The sequence below is a fragment of the Mya arenaria genome, chromosome 2 (assembly GCF_026914265.1).
Source record: "Mya arenaria isolate MELC-2E11 chromosome 2, ASM2691426v1".
In the NCBI taxonomy this organism is placed as follows: Eukaryota; Metazoa; Mollusca; class Bivalvia; order Myida; family Myidae; genus Mya; species Mya arenaria.
The window spans coordinates 60,750,566-60,767,041 of record NC_069123.1 but is presented as its reverse complement, the minus strand read 5'-3'; the positions used below and the strand labels follow the sequence as shown (position 1 = coordinate 60,767,041).

Below are 16,476 nucleotides of genomic sequence, written 5' to 3'. Positions count from 1 at the left end.
TATTAAGGAAGAAGAATTCCTATATAGGGCGTTGTTGAACTGACACCAGCAGTGTTGGCGAGTTTATGAAAACAGGAGTGAGTTTATGGAAACAGGAAGAATGCCTCTTATGATAACATATATTGAAATATGATCACTTGATCGGACATAACACAATAACACCTGAGCTCTTTACTTCAAGTTTTAATATTTATTGCTAGGTTTCACAGAAAATGATAAGGATAATATTATTTTGTGTGAAATAGTAGATATTTTTAAGATATTGTCCAAATAGGAACTATAAAATATTGAAGCAAAATGGCCTGAAAATGAGGCAAAAAAACAACAACATTACAAAACTTATTAAAATTTATCCTTTTTTAACTTTCACATTCAAGATAAATTATGAAAACTGATAGATATATGTTCATTTATATATTAAAACATCAATGGTACCTTTTAAAGTGTCTGATTCTTTTGAGTGTTTGAACATTTCCCTAGAATTGATGTTTACCAGAGACTTGTGCTGTGAAATATTGACTTGATGAAATGGGATTGCTGATTGTTCAGCAAATATTCCGTATTTGATAATTGTGCCATTTATTTTCATCAGTCAATTATTGCTGACAGTCTACTTAGCCTTGGGGATAACAGAATTGTTAATGGATGATAAATAGAGTCTTTAAGTATTTCAAGTATATAAAAGTATTGCATCATTCTTGTACTGGTAACTTTGTATGTTCTGTAATGCTTAACTTTTATTAATGTTTGTACTGGTTAAAAAAATTAAAGCAATATTACAATATTTCTATGTATCTTTATAACAGATCCTGCGCGTTCTGAATGGTGAGCCATATTCAAGTTTGGAGTCGGATGAGGATGGGGAAGGGTTGTTGTCGGGGACGACTGACCGACTGGCATCACTCAGCCTCTCCTCCAGGCACAGCAGTGGCATTGGATCCCTCCACTCTGGAGGTAAGGGGGAATAGTTAATTCATATCTGAAATATTTTTTTGTTGATTTAAACCCTGTCCTATCACACAGCTGTATGTCAACTACCGTATTATCGGGATGGGAGTTGTTCCAGGTATCAGAAATCATTTCATGTAAAACTTGGCTGAGACTATTTCCCCAGAGGTTATCTCAATGAGTCTGTCCATGTTGCACCTGTCACCAATCCCCCACTGTCTAAAGTCCCTTATGGGCCTGCTGCCTGCACCCCTATACAAACCTGATAAGCCTGTGAGTCACAGCACTCATCTAGAAGAGGTTAAAAAAGGTGTATATATTCCTGTTATTTACTTGTGAACACACCTTGTATTCCAGGCTTTTATGTGCACCATATGGCATAGATAACAAGGTTTCTTTATGGCTTGTTCTCATAGACACATAAAAGTGATTTATATCATTGAAAAAGAGAATAACTACAGTTTAATGTGTAAATTATCTTTTATTATGACCACAGCTGATATAATATTGTATTGCAATATATGTAGATGTGTGTTTCTTAAAGCAATGATTAGGAAAGAAATGTCTTACTCCATGAAAAACACACACAAAATAACAGTTTTACGTCAGGTTGATGCATTATTTCAGGAGACCTGTACAGACTTAATTACCCTGATCGTGTGCACCTGTCACAGATACTGGACATCAATCAGGGCTGGGTCCCCCTAGCTGAGAGACTGGGGCTCACCCGCCTCTTCCATGGGCAGATAGGGAGTAGCAGCCCCACTAGACTCCTCTTTGACTCGTATGAGGTGAGTAATAGACATTATAAAAGTAATTCATTCACAGATATTGAATGTTTACTTGAAGGACAAAAAATGTCTGGCATTATTGAAGAGAAATTTTTATCTGATCTATTTTATAAAAAAGTCAAATTAATTTCCTAGTCTTCGTGTCAGCATTCAAAGCTATAACTTGCAAAAAAATAAAATATATATTGACAATAATCTTGGTGAACATGTTTACTTAGACAATATATGCACATGTAAAGAAAGTGCCATAACTCACAGGTGATTGTGGAGTTACACCCCTTTGGCAATTGAGGAAAATGGACCAGCATTGGCGTCTTCTTGCTGTGCTCTGGTTATGATTATCAGAGATGTATTGAAAAACTTGAGATCTTTGTATGGAAGTACATGCATTCGAAGATGGGATTCTCAATTTCTTACATTATTGTAATACATTTGTCCAGGTTCCTATGGAGGACATAATGTATTGTGCAAGAATCATCAGATCTTTTTGCCTTTGTCTTGGTAATTTATGATGATGACTTCTCAGACAGAAATATTTCCTGTTTCCTTTCCATATTTCATAATTCCTGAAAATTTAGGAGAAAGACATAACATTTCGAAGGTATTTGGAATTATCACTCTGACACATATCAGACTGAATGTATTTATCATGATATATTAATGAAGTGTTTCTTCAATTTCAGGCCGGTGGAGGCACAATAGCTCGACTGGTTCAGGCATTGCAGGAAATCAAGCGACCAGACTGTGTCAACATTCTGAAGAAGGCAGTCACAGTTCAACCTGAACAAGGTAACATATGCGGGCTTGTTTCAAGTCAGATGACCGTCATTATAGTGATATGTAGTTGTTCGGCTTTTGTTAAGTAAAGGGTAGTGATAAGTTAAACACAGTGCTTCGTTTCTGCCTCAGTAACACCTCTGTTGGAGAAGTCATCTTTCTGTGGTCTAAAGAATTGTGATAGTTTCATGAAAATAAAAGAAGTAAAAGTAAAGGGACTATTGCAGGATTTTTTTAAAAAATTGTCAAACGATTACAAAATTGATATTGTGTATAATGCATTGAATATTACTTACTGATGCATCACATACCTTGGACACAAGTATCTTTCTCAGTTATTGCATATTTTTCAATGCCAAATTTACTGGGTTTGTCTACCATGGAAATCCTGGTAGATTTAAAAATAGCATTGGTATATGTATCTGTAGTACTATTAAATCATGGAACCTTCACTTGCGCTATTTTTAAATGGATAAAGTCAGCAGAGACAGCGATAAAATATTATTTTAATCGTGTTAAATGATGTATTTATGGCCCTTTACTATCTCGAATTGATAATTCTAGGCTTATTTTGAGGAAATACTTTAAATTGCCGATTTTGGGACCATCTGTTTTCTAGTCCCTTAAAGAATCCCTTAATTTTCTTGTATCAGTTTTGTCCAACATGCACAAAAGTTGAAAAGGGCTACGAGTCTAATATCAGAATTTTGTATATAGATATTACTCTGTGACATTTGGTATAAAAGAACAAAATGAAACTGTGTTATTTCTATTTCAGCGCCTGAGAAGATAGCCGGTAAAGACCCAGTGTATGATTCAGGGGTAGAGGAGAGTCTGAGCAAAGCATCCTCACCTGAACATAGAGGACAGATTGCGTGATAGTGATCAACAGGAACATAGAGTACTGATTGTGTGATAGTGATCAACCAGAACATGAGTACAGACTGCATCATAGTGATCATTCAATTTGTATAATTACACTGTGACTTAAATGGTGGCCTCCAACAAATTAGTGAGCACTTTGATACAGTTGTAAAATGTGCACTTCAGTGGGCCTCGGACATTCACTGTGAGCCTTTATTACATGGTGTGTAGAAATGCTTATAATAGTCTGATCTGTGTTCAGCTATTAGTACTGATTAAGTGATGCTTAGACTTGGGAAAGCTCAACATGATGCTTAGACCTAGGAGAACTCCACATGTTTGAGACGGACTGACTGATGTGAACAATATTGATACATGTTGCATTTTGCAGGTCTGTTTGCATTTGTTACGGTAAAGTATTTGTACACAGAGAGGACTATTCAATGATCTTTCCTGACTTCTGGCAAGTTCTTCAATATTTCATAGAGCTGAAGTGTTGTTTTTTGTGTCATGTATTTGTCATTCAAATTTAATTGTAATCTTTTGATATTATTTGTTTTTGGAACTTTTATAAGATGAGGCATTTGACCTCTAAAACTCCCAAGGTCAAGGCAGAAATTGTGTTGTTGTTGTTGTTGTACAGACAAATTATATTACTTTTACCAACACATAATTCACCATTGATGTGGCTTAAAAATGGGCCAAATAGATTGGATTGAAACTTCATGATTGATGTCCAGGTCATTATGAAAATATCAGCCTCCAAGTTGCTGACGTAGACAATGATCGGGGTAATGATGGCATCTAGAGATTTTTTTGTGATGAGATTTAAATTTCATTGACACATGAGTATGAGGCTTTGTTTAATGGTTCAAAATACATTTATGCCAAGATAGACAAAGGTGAGGAAGGACCCTTCACTTACCTCTGATCCAAAGTAAATCTAGATATACTGTTTGTTATGTTGTGTTTTTAATTAATGTATTATAGTTTTTTCTTATTTTGTACATGCAAATTTCTATTTTTGATTACATTTTTAGAGTTGAATGTTTATCTTTATATATTTATGTTCTTTTGTTAATGAATGAAGTTGTAGCAGTAAACAGTTTCTTTGCAGATTTGTAAATCTCGCTAATATTGTTTTAATCTGAATAAACTTACTTTTAGGCAGCTGAAAATCAAAATGACTGTTTTCCTTTTGATTCAAGAAGTTGTTACGATAATTGAATTTAATGGGATTGAAGATCAAATAGGAAAATTACTCTCATGAAATATTGACTCGTGAATATTATATAAAATAATAGTTTCTGGTACTTAAAACAAGAATGAAGCATTTCATTTTTACTATATGTTTCATGAAGCATCTTTTCTGTTGTATCCTTCATGACTTATGTCATTTTGAATGAAACATTATCTAAGGGTTATGATCTCATTATTTGTAAAATCAGGCATTCTTGCAAGTTATATGTCATAACTAAAATATCTAGAGAGCTATGCGAAACAGTACTTGTATGGTAACATGTATGTGTGGTCTTCCTTTTTTAACACTCTGTCATCCAGGATGGGTACACATAATAGCAGGAGGGACGGGATTTATGCTGGTATCAGGCTCAGTCCAATTTTGATTTTTTTTTAAATAAACCCAGCTACAATGTAGACGTTATGTGTATATAAATGCACATACATATTTTGTTTGTTAAACTCACTTATAATTACCAAAGGTTACTATGGTTTTAAGTTGACTTCCATTGCTTTACTTGCATCCTTGTATTGTATTGATAGATGGCTAGACTCATACAGGTATGTTGATGATAACCAGAAGTTGCCAATTGTCCAGTGTCCGCTCATGTTAAAGATTGTGTCCGCCCATGTTAAAGATTGGTCATTTTCGAGGACAGTTCACATATATATATGTAGTGCCTGGTTTGTGTTGTTGATTACTGTACTCTTTGCACTAACATTGCTTACAATAAATGTTAAATAAGAACTTGTTAACTGAATTACATTACAATGTATGTTCCAAAGAAACTGACACTACACTACCTAACAGTCGATAATTACCAAAAACCAGGAAAGCATTTCAACTTGTTATCTTGTGGGTGTCTTAACAGGTAGACATGTACACAGCAATGTTTCGTGGTACTTTATTTGTCAAGTATAAAATGAATATTAATGTGCTGAACATTTTATTTGTAGCAAATTCACCTCACTTGCGACATTATGGACTTTAAATAAATATTTTGTCGAAGAAGTGATATTTTTATAGCCCGTGTCACGAATTCCCATGGTAACGAATAGAAGTTTTATGTCACGACAGTAAATTCTGACTGGCTTGTTTAGGAATCTGAATGAGTGGTTATGACGGCAAAGAGAACAGAAATGCAAAAAAATAAATTACGGCGTCGTGGAGATGGAAATTGATTTTGGCCTGGTCGTTTTCTTACAAATGAAGGTAATATTTGAGTACATTAGGCATATTTAGTTTCTTTTATTCTTACATATGCTAAAAACGCCAATTGTAAACTGATACTTTTGTGTTTATTACTCCAAATAAGAACGTATAACTTTATGGATATGGACGTGGAATATAAGTATAAACACGGCTTTCGAGCACAAACCCCTGTACAGATTTCCTTGTCTTAAACTAAACTCGACATATGAAGAGATCAGGCATGCACCCCCTTCTTTCAGACCAATCCCATGGTGGGGTAAGCCGGGGTGGGAGGTATGGCGGGGCGGTGTTGAAAACTAAAAGGAGAACCGAAGGGATAAATTACATCCGAAATAGTGGTTGTACAACGATGAATTACATCTAAAACGTTTCCCAACCCAGAAGTGGGAAGACAAAGGGACCAGGCCATGTCAAATAGAACACGGCCAGGCTCTGTACATGTCTCATAAGTTCTGTAGCATTGCTGCAACTAATCATTTCCAAAGACGGCTTGAAGCCTACATGTATGACAAAGAATCTCCGTCGAGACGATCCTACCAATGCAATCTGGGGCCACCGCACATTCGGCGAACCGCTAACATTACTCGTATGCTTGCAAAACCGGCTTTGTGTTTCTCCAATAAATTCAATGCGTAAATAATATGTTTTCTGCTCAGCGCTGTTTCAGCGATTTGTTATTGGAAGACAACAGGAGTCGCTCATTATCATTTCATTTGCGACAATTTTCAGAGTGTCGTCAATGATGTTCCGTGCTTGGGAAAACTGAAGCTGGATTAGCGAGCGAAGCTTCATAAAATCGTCTCAGTTATTTTCTCATTTTGCATTTGAACTGAAATGTGAATTTCTGGTAACCTATGCGATTAAAGAAATTAGCAAACGTAGAGGTGTGACTTATATTTGTTTTTAAAAATATATAATTTAGTAATTTTGAAAAAAAATGTCACTCTTGGACAAAGGTGATAATGCTCCGCCGGAGAACTGCAAGCGTCTTGTAATCCTCGGATCTTCGTAAGTAATGTTTCGATCTTTTATGATCAAGATGTTATAAATTAACAATCTACTACATTTATTTGCTTCTGAATATAATTTGGGGATTAAGCTTTGATCAAATGATTAAAATCTTTCTGTTTCGACACAATTTCATCTGTCATTCTCTTGCCCTTGTTGACGAATTACCAAGTCGTGCCTTCAAGAAAGCTGACGCAATGCCTTCAACACGCTGGACGTCCTACCTTTATTGACTTTAAGAAGGTAGACGTAGTGCCTTTAAGAAGGTAGACGTCGTGTCTTCAAGAAGGTGGACGTCGTGTCTTCATGAAGGTGGACATCGTGTCTTCAAAAAGGTAGACGTCGTGTCTTCAAAAAGGTGGATGTCGTGTCTTTAAGAAGGTGGACGTCGTGTCTTCAAGAAGGTGGATGTCGTGTCTTCAAGAAGGTGGACGTCGTGCCTTCAAGAAGGTGGACGTCGTGTCTTCAAGAAGGTAGACGTCGTGTCTTCGTGAAGGTGGACATCGTGTCTTCAAGAAGGTAGACGTCGTGTCTTCAAGAAGGTGGATGTCGTGTCTTTAAGAAGGTGGACGTCGTGTCTTCAAGAAGGTGGATGTCGTGTCTGCAAGAAGGTGGACGTCGTGCCTTCAAGAAGGTGGACGTCGTGTCTTCAAGAAGGTGGACTTCGTGTCTTTAAGAAGGTGGAAGTCGTGCTTTCAAGAAGGTGGACGTCGTGTCTTCAAGAAGGTTGACGTCGTGCCTTCAAGAAGGTGGACGTCGTGTCTTCAAGAAGAAGGTGGATGTCGTGTCTTCAAGAAGGTTGATGTCGTGTCTTCAAGAAGGTGGACGTGCTTTCAAGAAGATGGAAGTCGTGCCTTAAAAAAGCTGGAAGTCGTGCTTTCAAGAAGATGGAAATCGTGCCTTGAAGAAGGTGGACGCCGTGTCTTCAAGAAGGTGGACGCAATGCATTTAATACGTTGGATGTCATATATTTAAAAAGGCGAACGTATTGCTTTCAAGAAGGTGGACGCCATGCATTCAACATGTTGGACGTCGTGCCTTCAAGAAGGTGAATGTCGTGACTTCAAAAAGGTGGACGTCAGACTTTAAAGAAGCTGGACGCATTGCCTTCAAGAATGTTGACGCCGTGCCTTCAAGAAGCTTGACGTTTTGCCTTCTGGAGACTTGACGTATTGCCTTCAAGAAGGTGGAAGCCGTGCCATCAAGAAGGTGGACGCCATGCTTTCAACACGGTGGATGTAGTGCATTCAGGAAGTTGGTTGTCGTGCCTTCAAGGTGAACATCGTGGCGTCAAAAAGGTGGATGGCTTGCCTTCAAGAATGTGGACGTATTGCCATCAAGAAGGTGGATGTCGTGCCTTCCAGAAGGTGGATATATTACCATCACGAAGGTGGATGTCGTGTCTTCAAGAAGAGGGACATCGTGACATCAAGAAGGTGGATGGCGTGCCTTCAAGAAGGTGGATGGCGTGCCTTCAAGAAAGTGGATGTCGTTTCGTCAAGAAGGCCGATGCTGTTTCTTCAATGAGGCGGATGTCGTGTCCTCAAGGAGGTGGATGTCGTGTCTTCAAGGAAGATGTTGTGCCTTCAAAGATGTGGACGTCGTGCCTCCAAGAAAATGACAGTCGTGTCTTTAAGAAGGTGAATGTCGTGCCTTCAACACGGTGGATGTCGTGCCATCAAGAATATGGACATCATGGCATCAAGAAGGTGGATGTGGAGCGTTTAAGAATGTGGACGTATTGCTATCAAGAAAATAAACATCGTGACATCAAGCAGGTGGATGTCGTGCCTTCAAGAATGTGGACGTCGTGACATCAAGAAGGTCGATGTCGTCCCTTCAAGACGGTGGATGTTGTGTTTTCAAGAAGGTGGAAGTCGTGCCTTCAATAATGTGGACGTCGTGTCTTTAAGAAGGTGAATCTCGTGTCATCAGGAGGGTGGATGTCGTGAATTCAAGCAGGTGGAAGTCGTGCCTTCAAGAAAGTGGACGTATTGCCATCAGGATGGTGGACGTATTGCCATCAAGAAGGTGGACATCGTGGCATAAACAGGGTGGATGTTGTGCCTTCAAGAATTTGCGCGTAATGCTATCCAGAAAGTGGATGTCGTGCCTTCAAAAAGGTAGAAATCTTGCTTTTAAGAACCTTAGGGTATTGCCTTCAAGAAAGTGGAGATCTTACCTTCAAGAATACTGGGGCAATGCCTAGAAAATGTGGACCTCGTGCCATCAAGAGGGTGTACAGATAAGACTTATTACAACTCCCGGACTCGTCTCAAGATAAAAGTGGTCTGTTCAATTACTCGGAGACAATGCAATTCATTGTTGACAAATGTCTGTGTGAGGTTATATTGGGAGTCATTCCCGGTCAACAACATGTTCATGGAAAGATATATCTGATATACAAAGGCATTGTTAATGGGAAATTAATCGACTTTCACCTGAGTACAAAGACAAAGATCCAGGCCGTTGGAGCAGAATTTGACTCCGTCGCCGAGGTCTGAATGATCCTTGTGTATGCAACAACATTTTTGTCCAAACGATCAGCAAACCATTGCGTCAACATGATTTTGTGATTAGTGAATGAATGTATAAATAAAGTTAACTGCCAGAAATGTGTGATAGTATGTCAATTTAACATTTTTACTTGAAATTAAAAATCAAATGTATGGACAGCCAGACCACCTTTCTTTGCGAGCATACAATTGAGCATTCTCATACGATTCTCTAACGGCGTCGTCCAAGACATAAACAAAAGTAAATATTGTGCCCGCGAAAGCCTACACCTCCGGGTAAAGGTAATGTCTTCGAAGAGTAGAGTGTACAAATATATTCGTTCTGTGTTAAACCCAGATAAACAGTTTACGCGTCGCCTTAACCGAAAAATATATCAAAATATTGCTGACCGTTTTCTTAAGTCTGTCCGATTTATATATGTAACATTACAAACCTCAGACGGTAATCTTGCTCTAAGGAAACAAGTAAATGACACAAAGAAGTGGAACAACATTTGTTAAAATGTATACAGTCGGTCATAACCAGGAGCGTGATTCTAGTATTGAAAAGAGTGAAGAATCAGCGAGATTTCACACAGTATTTGCTGAAATATGTTCCTCGGCTTAGTGATGATCTGAGCATATATGACCTACGTTGGCGCCGCACACATGATCCTCGACTTCGTGAAGATCTGAACACATATGACCTATGTTGACGCCACACATACGGTCCTCGACTTAATGAAGATCTGAACACATATGACCTATGTTGACGCCACACATACGGTCCTCGACTTAGTGAAGATCTGAACACATATGACCTATGTTGACGCCACACATACGGTCCTCGACTTAGTGAAGATCTGAACACATATGACCTATGTTGACGCCACACATACGGTCCTCGACTTAATGAAGATCTGAACACATATGACCTACGTTGGCGCCACACATACGGTCCTCGACTTAGTGAAGATCTGAACACATATGACCTATGTTGACGCCACACATACGGTCCTCGACTTAATGAAGATCTGAACACATATGACCTACGTTGGCGCCACACATACGGTCCTCGACTTAGTGAAGATCTGAACACATATGACCTATGTTGACGCCACACATACGGTCCTCGACTTAATGAAGATCTGAGCATATATGACCTACGTTGGCGCCACACATATGATCCTCGACTTAGATTTTCAAGATAATTGTCATTATCACTTTGCTTGTACACGTCTTCAAGTGTGTTTGTTGTTGTTTGAACTTTCAAATAACCGCAAACGGTTAATGGAACATCAGCGACGTACGATCTGGTTTCCTGTTTTTAGGATCGCCGTTCTAGAAACATGACTTTATTGTCTATACCTCTCCTACCGTTTCCGTTTATTAAGCTGGTGGCGTGCTCCTCTCTAATCACATTCTCAATTGCAACTCATTAATGGATTGAAAACGGCTGTTGCAACTGATGGAACGCCAATAGATGAAAAAATGCAACATCATTTGGCTGGCCATTATTAGGACTGGCGATAGAGCCAGATATATGATATGTTCCGTAGTCACGAGGGATATATAAACTGAGAAAACGATGAGCTATTAATGCAGGTATAGCTTTTTCAAACTGAATTTCAAATATGTCTTGTGAAATAACCATCACCAATATGTATGTATGGCGGTAAAGCTGGGAGGTACTTGGTAGTTGGAAGTTGGGGATTCAGATATCCAACTACCTTCCAGTTGGTACATGTAGTTGGTTATTCGAGTACTCAACTAACGGCTAGTTGCAATTTAAGGATTCAAATAATCTACTACATGTACATAGTATACTTAGTAAGCTGTTGATGTTTAGTTTGTCGACCACTTCCAGTTGGTTATTTGCGAATATCTAACTATTTAAGTATGTACAAACCAGTTAGTAGTTGGGGATTCAGACTTGGTCTTGATTTATGGTTGTGATAAACCACACGCCGAATGTGTTTATGCATTCACGAACAAGCCTCTGGACGTTGTTCATTTGATATTCTGGAACATTTTGACACAGAAACATATTATTTTTTGAAGAAGTTTTCTGTAAAATGCAAACGAAATGCCAACACATGTATATACCGAGAGTTCCTTCGTTAAATGTGCTCAACCCTAGTTATTGCACCAACATTTTTTGTAAAAGGTTGTATGTTTCTCTTGAAAAAAAGTGCCTCAACTCTTCCGATGATACAAGCGAAATTTTGAAATCCTTTCTTTTCGCCCTCCCCACCCACTTTGTACGTTGGTAAGCCCTGAACACGATAGGCGGTAGAAGAAACACAATGCTAGGACACGTATAAATCGTGAACATACAAACTGATTATGTTTATGTGTATTAAATGTTTATTTTTTCTAGGATCGGTCGATTGAAAATAAATAGTAATCATTACCAAGCGCCACAGTGCCAGACAATGCTAAAAGCAAGAAGTGCTTTTATGTGACAGAATGATGTCATTAATTTAAGACTTTATGTCGAATTAGGACTTATTGGTACGGAATAAGGTCATTACAAGCCTAATGATGCAAGTATTGCCTGAAGCTTTTCATAAATTTCTTTTGAGGCTTTAAACTGGAGAATCAGGATGAAGCGAATATTGTCATATTCTACTTGACCGCCCGATGATAACTGATTTATATAGTTTAAAAAAAAATAAAAAAAATAAAGAAACACTGTACAGGAATAATTTCTATAAATGTCATTACAGGGCCATCAACTGCGATGTTGTATTTGCACCAAGACAAGTCAATGGCCATGTATTGCTAAAAGAAAATGTATTATTGTAACCATAATTTCAGGAATGTTGGTAAAACGTCGATCGTGTCTCGGTTCTTACACAACAAATTCGAGGAGGCGCACACGCCCACCATTGAAAACTTCCACCGGAAGGTGTACAAAATCCGGAGACAGGCGTATCGCCTAGATATACTCGACACTGCCGGTATCCTGCCCTGCCCAGCCACGAGGCGGCTCTCGTATGCAACAGGTAAGGCCACAGAGATGCTATGACGTCTTAATTGCTGACCAATCGATATGCAACGAACTCATGTGCAAAGTAATGTTCATTTAAGGGAAAATATATTGTATTACAAAAGGATCTTTGCTTTTAACGGACTCCCCTGACTTATGGATACATGTACGTCAATCATTAAATATATTACGATCTTACACTGAAACAAACAATTACCATCTATATAAGAAACACACTGAAAACGTATGTTCACGAATGGTGGCTCTATTTAAGTCCTATATGAACTAACATAGTTAAAATGAGACAGAATGCTATTTTTGGTGCCGTTTTGGTTAAGAATGCGATGTAATGGATTACGATTGCATCTTGAAGAACTGGTCATAAAACTACCGTTATTAAATCATAAAATAAGCAAACTGAACACTGCTGAGTACGTTTACGATTTACACGCTGCTAAGGAATCGATAGATCGAGCGGATACATTGGGTGATACATGGTGATGTTCACGAAGTAACAACATTGTCAAAACTATTTCCAAAGCAGACTTTCAAATGTTGACACAGCATCAACTTGTTTTAAGTGTATCAGTTGTTTGGAAAGAACACGAAATGACAATCTTTCCGTAACGAAATGACAATCTTTCCGTAACGAAATGACAATCTTTCTGTATTATAAAGTAAAGTTTATATTATACATTATGCATAATATTATATCGGTTCTTACTTTGCATGCTCTATGTTTGGAAACAGTAGAATTAAGGAACTTGTACTCGTACACTACTACTTTTTATACCGTTCTTTAAGCGATTTGTCTTTAAGATGTGAGTAGACGATATTTGGAGCTTATAAATAAATTCTAGAAATAAAACACACAGTAGGATATCATTTGTTATTTAAAAATCGCTTAAGATTGTACTTAAAGAGTAATCATTCATTTGATGTATTAATTAATAATTCGACGGGAGGTACGCTCAAAATAGACAAATGTCATGACCAAACGATTGATTTAGTTTCGAAGCAGGAGACATTTCCTACTCCTAGTCTGTTCAAATCACGTTCCTGGAAAGATGGTATACCGGAAATCTGCTGTTCACTGTTGTTTCTTCTTTGACGCCCTAAATATGTATATAAATAGTATGTGATGATTGTGCATAATTGACGGCAATTTTCCGTTCATTTTCAGGGGACCTTTTTATTCTAGTGTACGACATCACGAGCCGCGAATCCTTCCTCGAGTGTCATCAAATATTAGAACAACTGTATGAGAGCAAGCGGCAACAGTTAGGGTCAAATCAAACCCACCTTCCCATTCCCGTGATGCTTGTCGGAAACAAACTTGACGCTGACCACGCGCGGACCGTCCACTCTTCAGAGGGGCGAAGTCTTGCTTCCAGTGACAACCGTTATTTTGACGTTCTAGAAGTGTCCGCCAAACTGAACATTAATATTGTCGATATTTTTGTTCGTCTGTTTCAAATAGCGGAGTTGCCGACGGAAATGTGTCCGCAAGCGCACCGGAAGGTTACCCCCTCATATCCGGAGAAGAGCAGCCGGAAGGGCTGGAACATTCGGCGAAAGGTTAGCGAGGCGTGCGGTGTGGTACAGCCCAACCCCCGCCGTCCCTCTGTCGGCACTGACCTAAAGGCGGAAATGGCCATGCGCAAGGTAAACAGAGGCGACTCTCGGGATACCAAATGTGCCGTACAGTGATGCGGTATTTAGTAGTCAACTAACAATTTGACTGACTATCTTATACATGTATATTGTATACTGTTGTTTCAGTTTTAGAGGTTTCGAAACACTACTTGGACGGTATTTTCACGTGCACAATAATAACTATTCGCCACCTCTCTATCTGGCGTATAGATCCCTATAGCTGGTTGCTTTCAGTAAAACGCAAGTCAAGTTATACATATATGAATATTATTTCTATGGACTACACGGCATATGCTGTAAATCTTACTTTTTCACATATAATTTATCCTATTTTGTTATTGCCATGTACAATAAAAATTCCATGATATTATCACATCTGTTATAACGGCATAAAATACTGCTTCTTTAAATAAAATTGCATGTACACTTTGCACTGCTTACTGTCGCTATATATCTGGAAGTTTAATGGATGAACAATTTTTTATTGATGTCATTACACTGTCTGTATTTTGGGATGGCTGCTTTCGTAAATCTTGAATATAAAGAGAAAGCCATTATTAAAACTCACATTTAAATAAATCTGCAGGCATATTGAATGCGAATCAAAATTGGATGCCAAAGATGTGAGCTTGCCAAAATGAGTATGATTCACTTTGCGCAGAATACGTTAGCGTAGAGAGGGACTTTTGTGATGGTATAACTGTTGAATAAGTTTGACTAGTTGGCAACAACACCTTTTCAGGTCTTTGTCTTTGGGTTGTGAAAATGAAGGGTTTTGTGTATCGAGGATAAATTCAGTCTAAATATGGTAAATTACCAATTGGTTAAGCAAGCAGTAACCATAGCATCATAATTTGGCCAAACATGGGGGAGAAAGAGGTATAAATTTTAGCCCCCAGCTCTCTCCTCAATCCTTACTTTTGATATATGTAATGTATGTCTATTGTTAAACCAAACATGGTCCAAGACCTGTATACACTACTATTATCGTACATAGGTTAAAGATGCACTCTTACTCCCAAATAAGAGTTAACACCATAAATACAATTGTTTTAATGTACCAAAATGGATGAATAAATGTCAAAAACAATGGTTCTTATGAATGATACCGAGTTTACTTTGAAAGAAGGTGCAGAAAACAGGGTATTTCTACCTTATGAGACGATAGAAGATAATATTAATTCGTTTAACATTCATCAAGGCATTCGTTTATTATTTTGCGTTTTTAGCTTTTAAATACACGGTTACAATCTTGTTATCAGTAATTAATATTTTCCATAAATGCATTATTTAGTAGGAAGTTAAAGGTTTATCACTTAAAATTTATGTACGTTTTACATGTGTGTGAATAGATTTTGGATAAGAGTGTCACTTTAAATTACTTATAAGCAGATTGCGTGAATCATTCCCTTGTACACAAACACATTCCTAGAGCTGTTCGAATGAGCTATTGCCAGTATGATCCTTTGGGAAACTGATAGGTGTTTTTGTCTGATTCGTAAGCCAAATAATATATATTTACATAAACTTTCATATTACTTCTTAATATCTGTGACATTAAATTAACATGGAATTGAAGGAAATCGTGGTCAATACATCCGTGACTTGGCACCTGTTTGAAAGTATAAGTGCTTTGGGAAAAACGCGGAATAACGAAACATTATTTAGGAAAATGAAGGCATACATCCGGTTACTGAGATAAGAGGCTGCTAGCGGGTTGCACACGAAATTAACCAAATTCTTTAACTTCGTCTGATACTGAGATAAGAGGCTGCTAGCGGCTTGCACACGAAATTAACCAAATTCTTAAACTTCGTCTGTTACTGAGATAAGAGGCTGCTAGCGGCTTGCACACGAAATTAACCAAATTCTTTAACTTCGTCTGTTACTGAGATAAGAGACTGCTAGGTCCTTGCATGCGAAATTAACCAAATTCTTTAACTTCGTCTGTTACTGAAATAAGAGGCTGCTAGCGGCTTGCACACGAAATTAACCAAATTCTTTAACTTCGTCTGTTACTGAGATAAGAGACTGCTAGGTCCTTGCACACGAAATTAACCAAATTCTTTAACTTCGTCTGTTACTGAAATAAGAGGCTGCTAGCGGCTTGCACACGAAATTAACCAAATTCTTTAACTTCGTATGTTACTGAGATAAGAGGCTGCTAGGTCCTTGCATGCGAAATTAACCAAATTCTTTAACTTCGTCTGTTACTGAGATAAGAGGCTGCTAGCGGCTTGCACACGAAATTAACCAAATTCTTTAACTTCGTCTGTTACTGAAATAAGAGGCTGCTAGCGGCTTGCACACGAAATTAACCAAATTCTTTAACTTCGTCTGTTACTGAGATAAGAGACTGCTAGGTCCTTGCACACGAAATTAACCAAATTCTTTAACTTCGTCTGTTACTGAGATAAGAGGCTGCTAGGTCCTTGCATGCGAAATTAACCAAATTCTTTAACTTCGTCTGTTACTGAAATAAGAGGCTGCTAG

At 38.0% G+C, this 16,476-nt stretch overlaps 2 protein-coding genes across 2 annotated transcripts in view; both read left to right on the top strand.

Annotated features, from left to right (window-relative positions):
• Positions 1–5,367, top strand: part of LOC128203874 (nuclear factor NF-kappa-B p100 subunit-like) — a 33,397-nt gene extending 28,030 nt beyond the window's left edge. The window contains exons 18-21 of the mRNA XM_052905354.1: positions 807–954; positions 1,576–1,739; positions 2,423–2,528; positions 3,295–5,367. Of these exons, the coding sequence (XP_052761314.1) occupies positions 807–954; positions 1,576–1,739; positions 2,423–2,528; positions 3,295–3,395 (519 nt within the window). The 3' untranslated portion in view covers positions 3,396–5,367. The remainder of the gene's footprint in view (positions 1–806; positions 955–1,575; positions 1,740–2,422; positions 2,529–3,294) is intronic.
• A 1,164-nt stretch (positions 5,368–6,531) lies between these two features.
• LOC128225179 (GTP-binding protein Rhes-like) lies at positions 6,532–15,011 on the top strand. The gene is made up of 3 exons (XM_052935235.1): positions 6,532–6,840; positions 12,156–12,343; positions 13,511–15,011. Exons 1-3 carry the CDS (start codon positions 6,770–6,772, stop codon positions 14,035–14,037), a joined length of 786 nt encoding a protein of 261 aa, XP_052791195.1. The 5' UTR covers positions 6,532–6,769; the 3' UTR covers positions 14,038–15,011.
• Positions 15,012–16,476: the final 1,465 nt, after the last annotated feature.

Bases quoted from the DNA above. Each gene is read 5' to 3' on its own strand.
- LOC128225179 (XM_052935235.1), top strand. From the start codon at position 6,770: ATGTCACTCTTGGACAAAGGTGATAATGCTCCGCCGGAGAACTGCAAG. The intron at 6,841-12,155 runs GTAAGTAATGTT...CCATAATTTCAG, and splicing joins CTTGTAATCCTCGGATCTTC to GAATGTTGGTAAAACGTCGA. The intron at 12,344-13,510 runs GTAAGGCCACAG...GTTCATTTTCAG, and splicing joins GCGGCTCTCGTATGCAACAG to GGGACCTTTTTATTCTAGTG.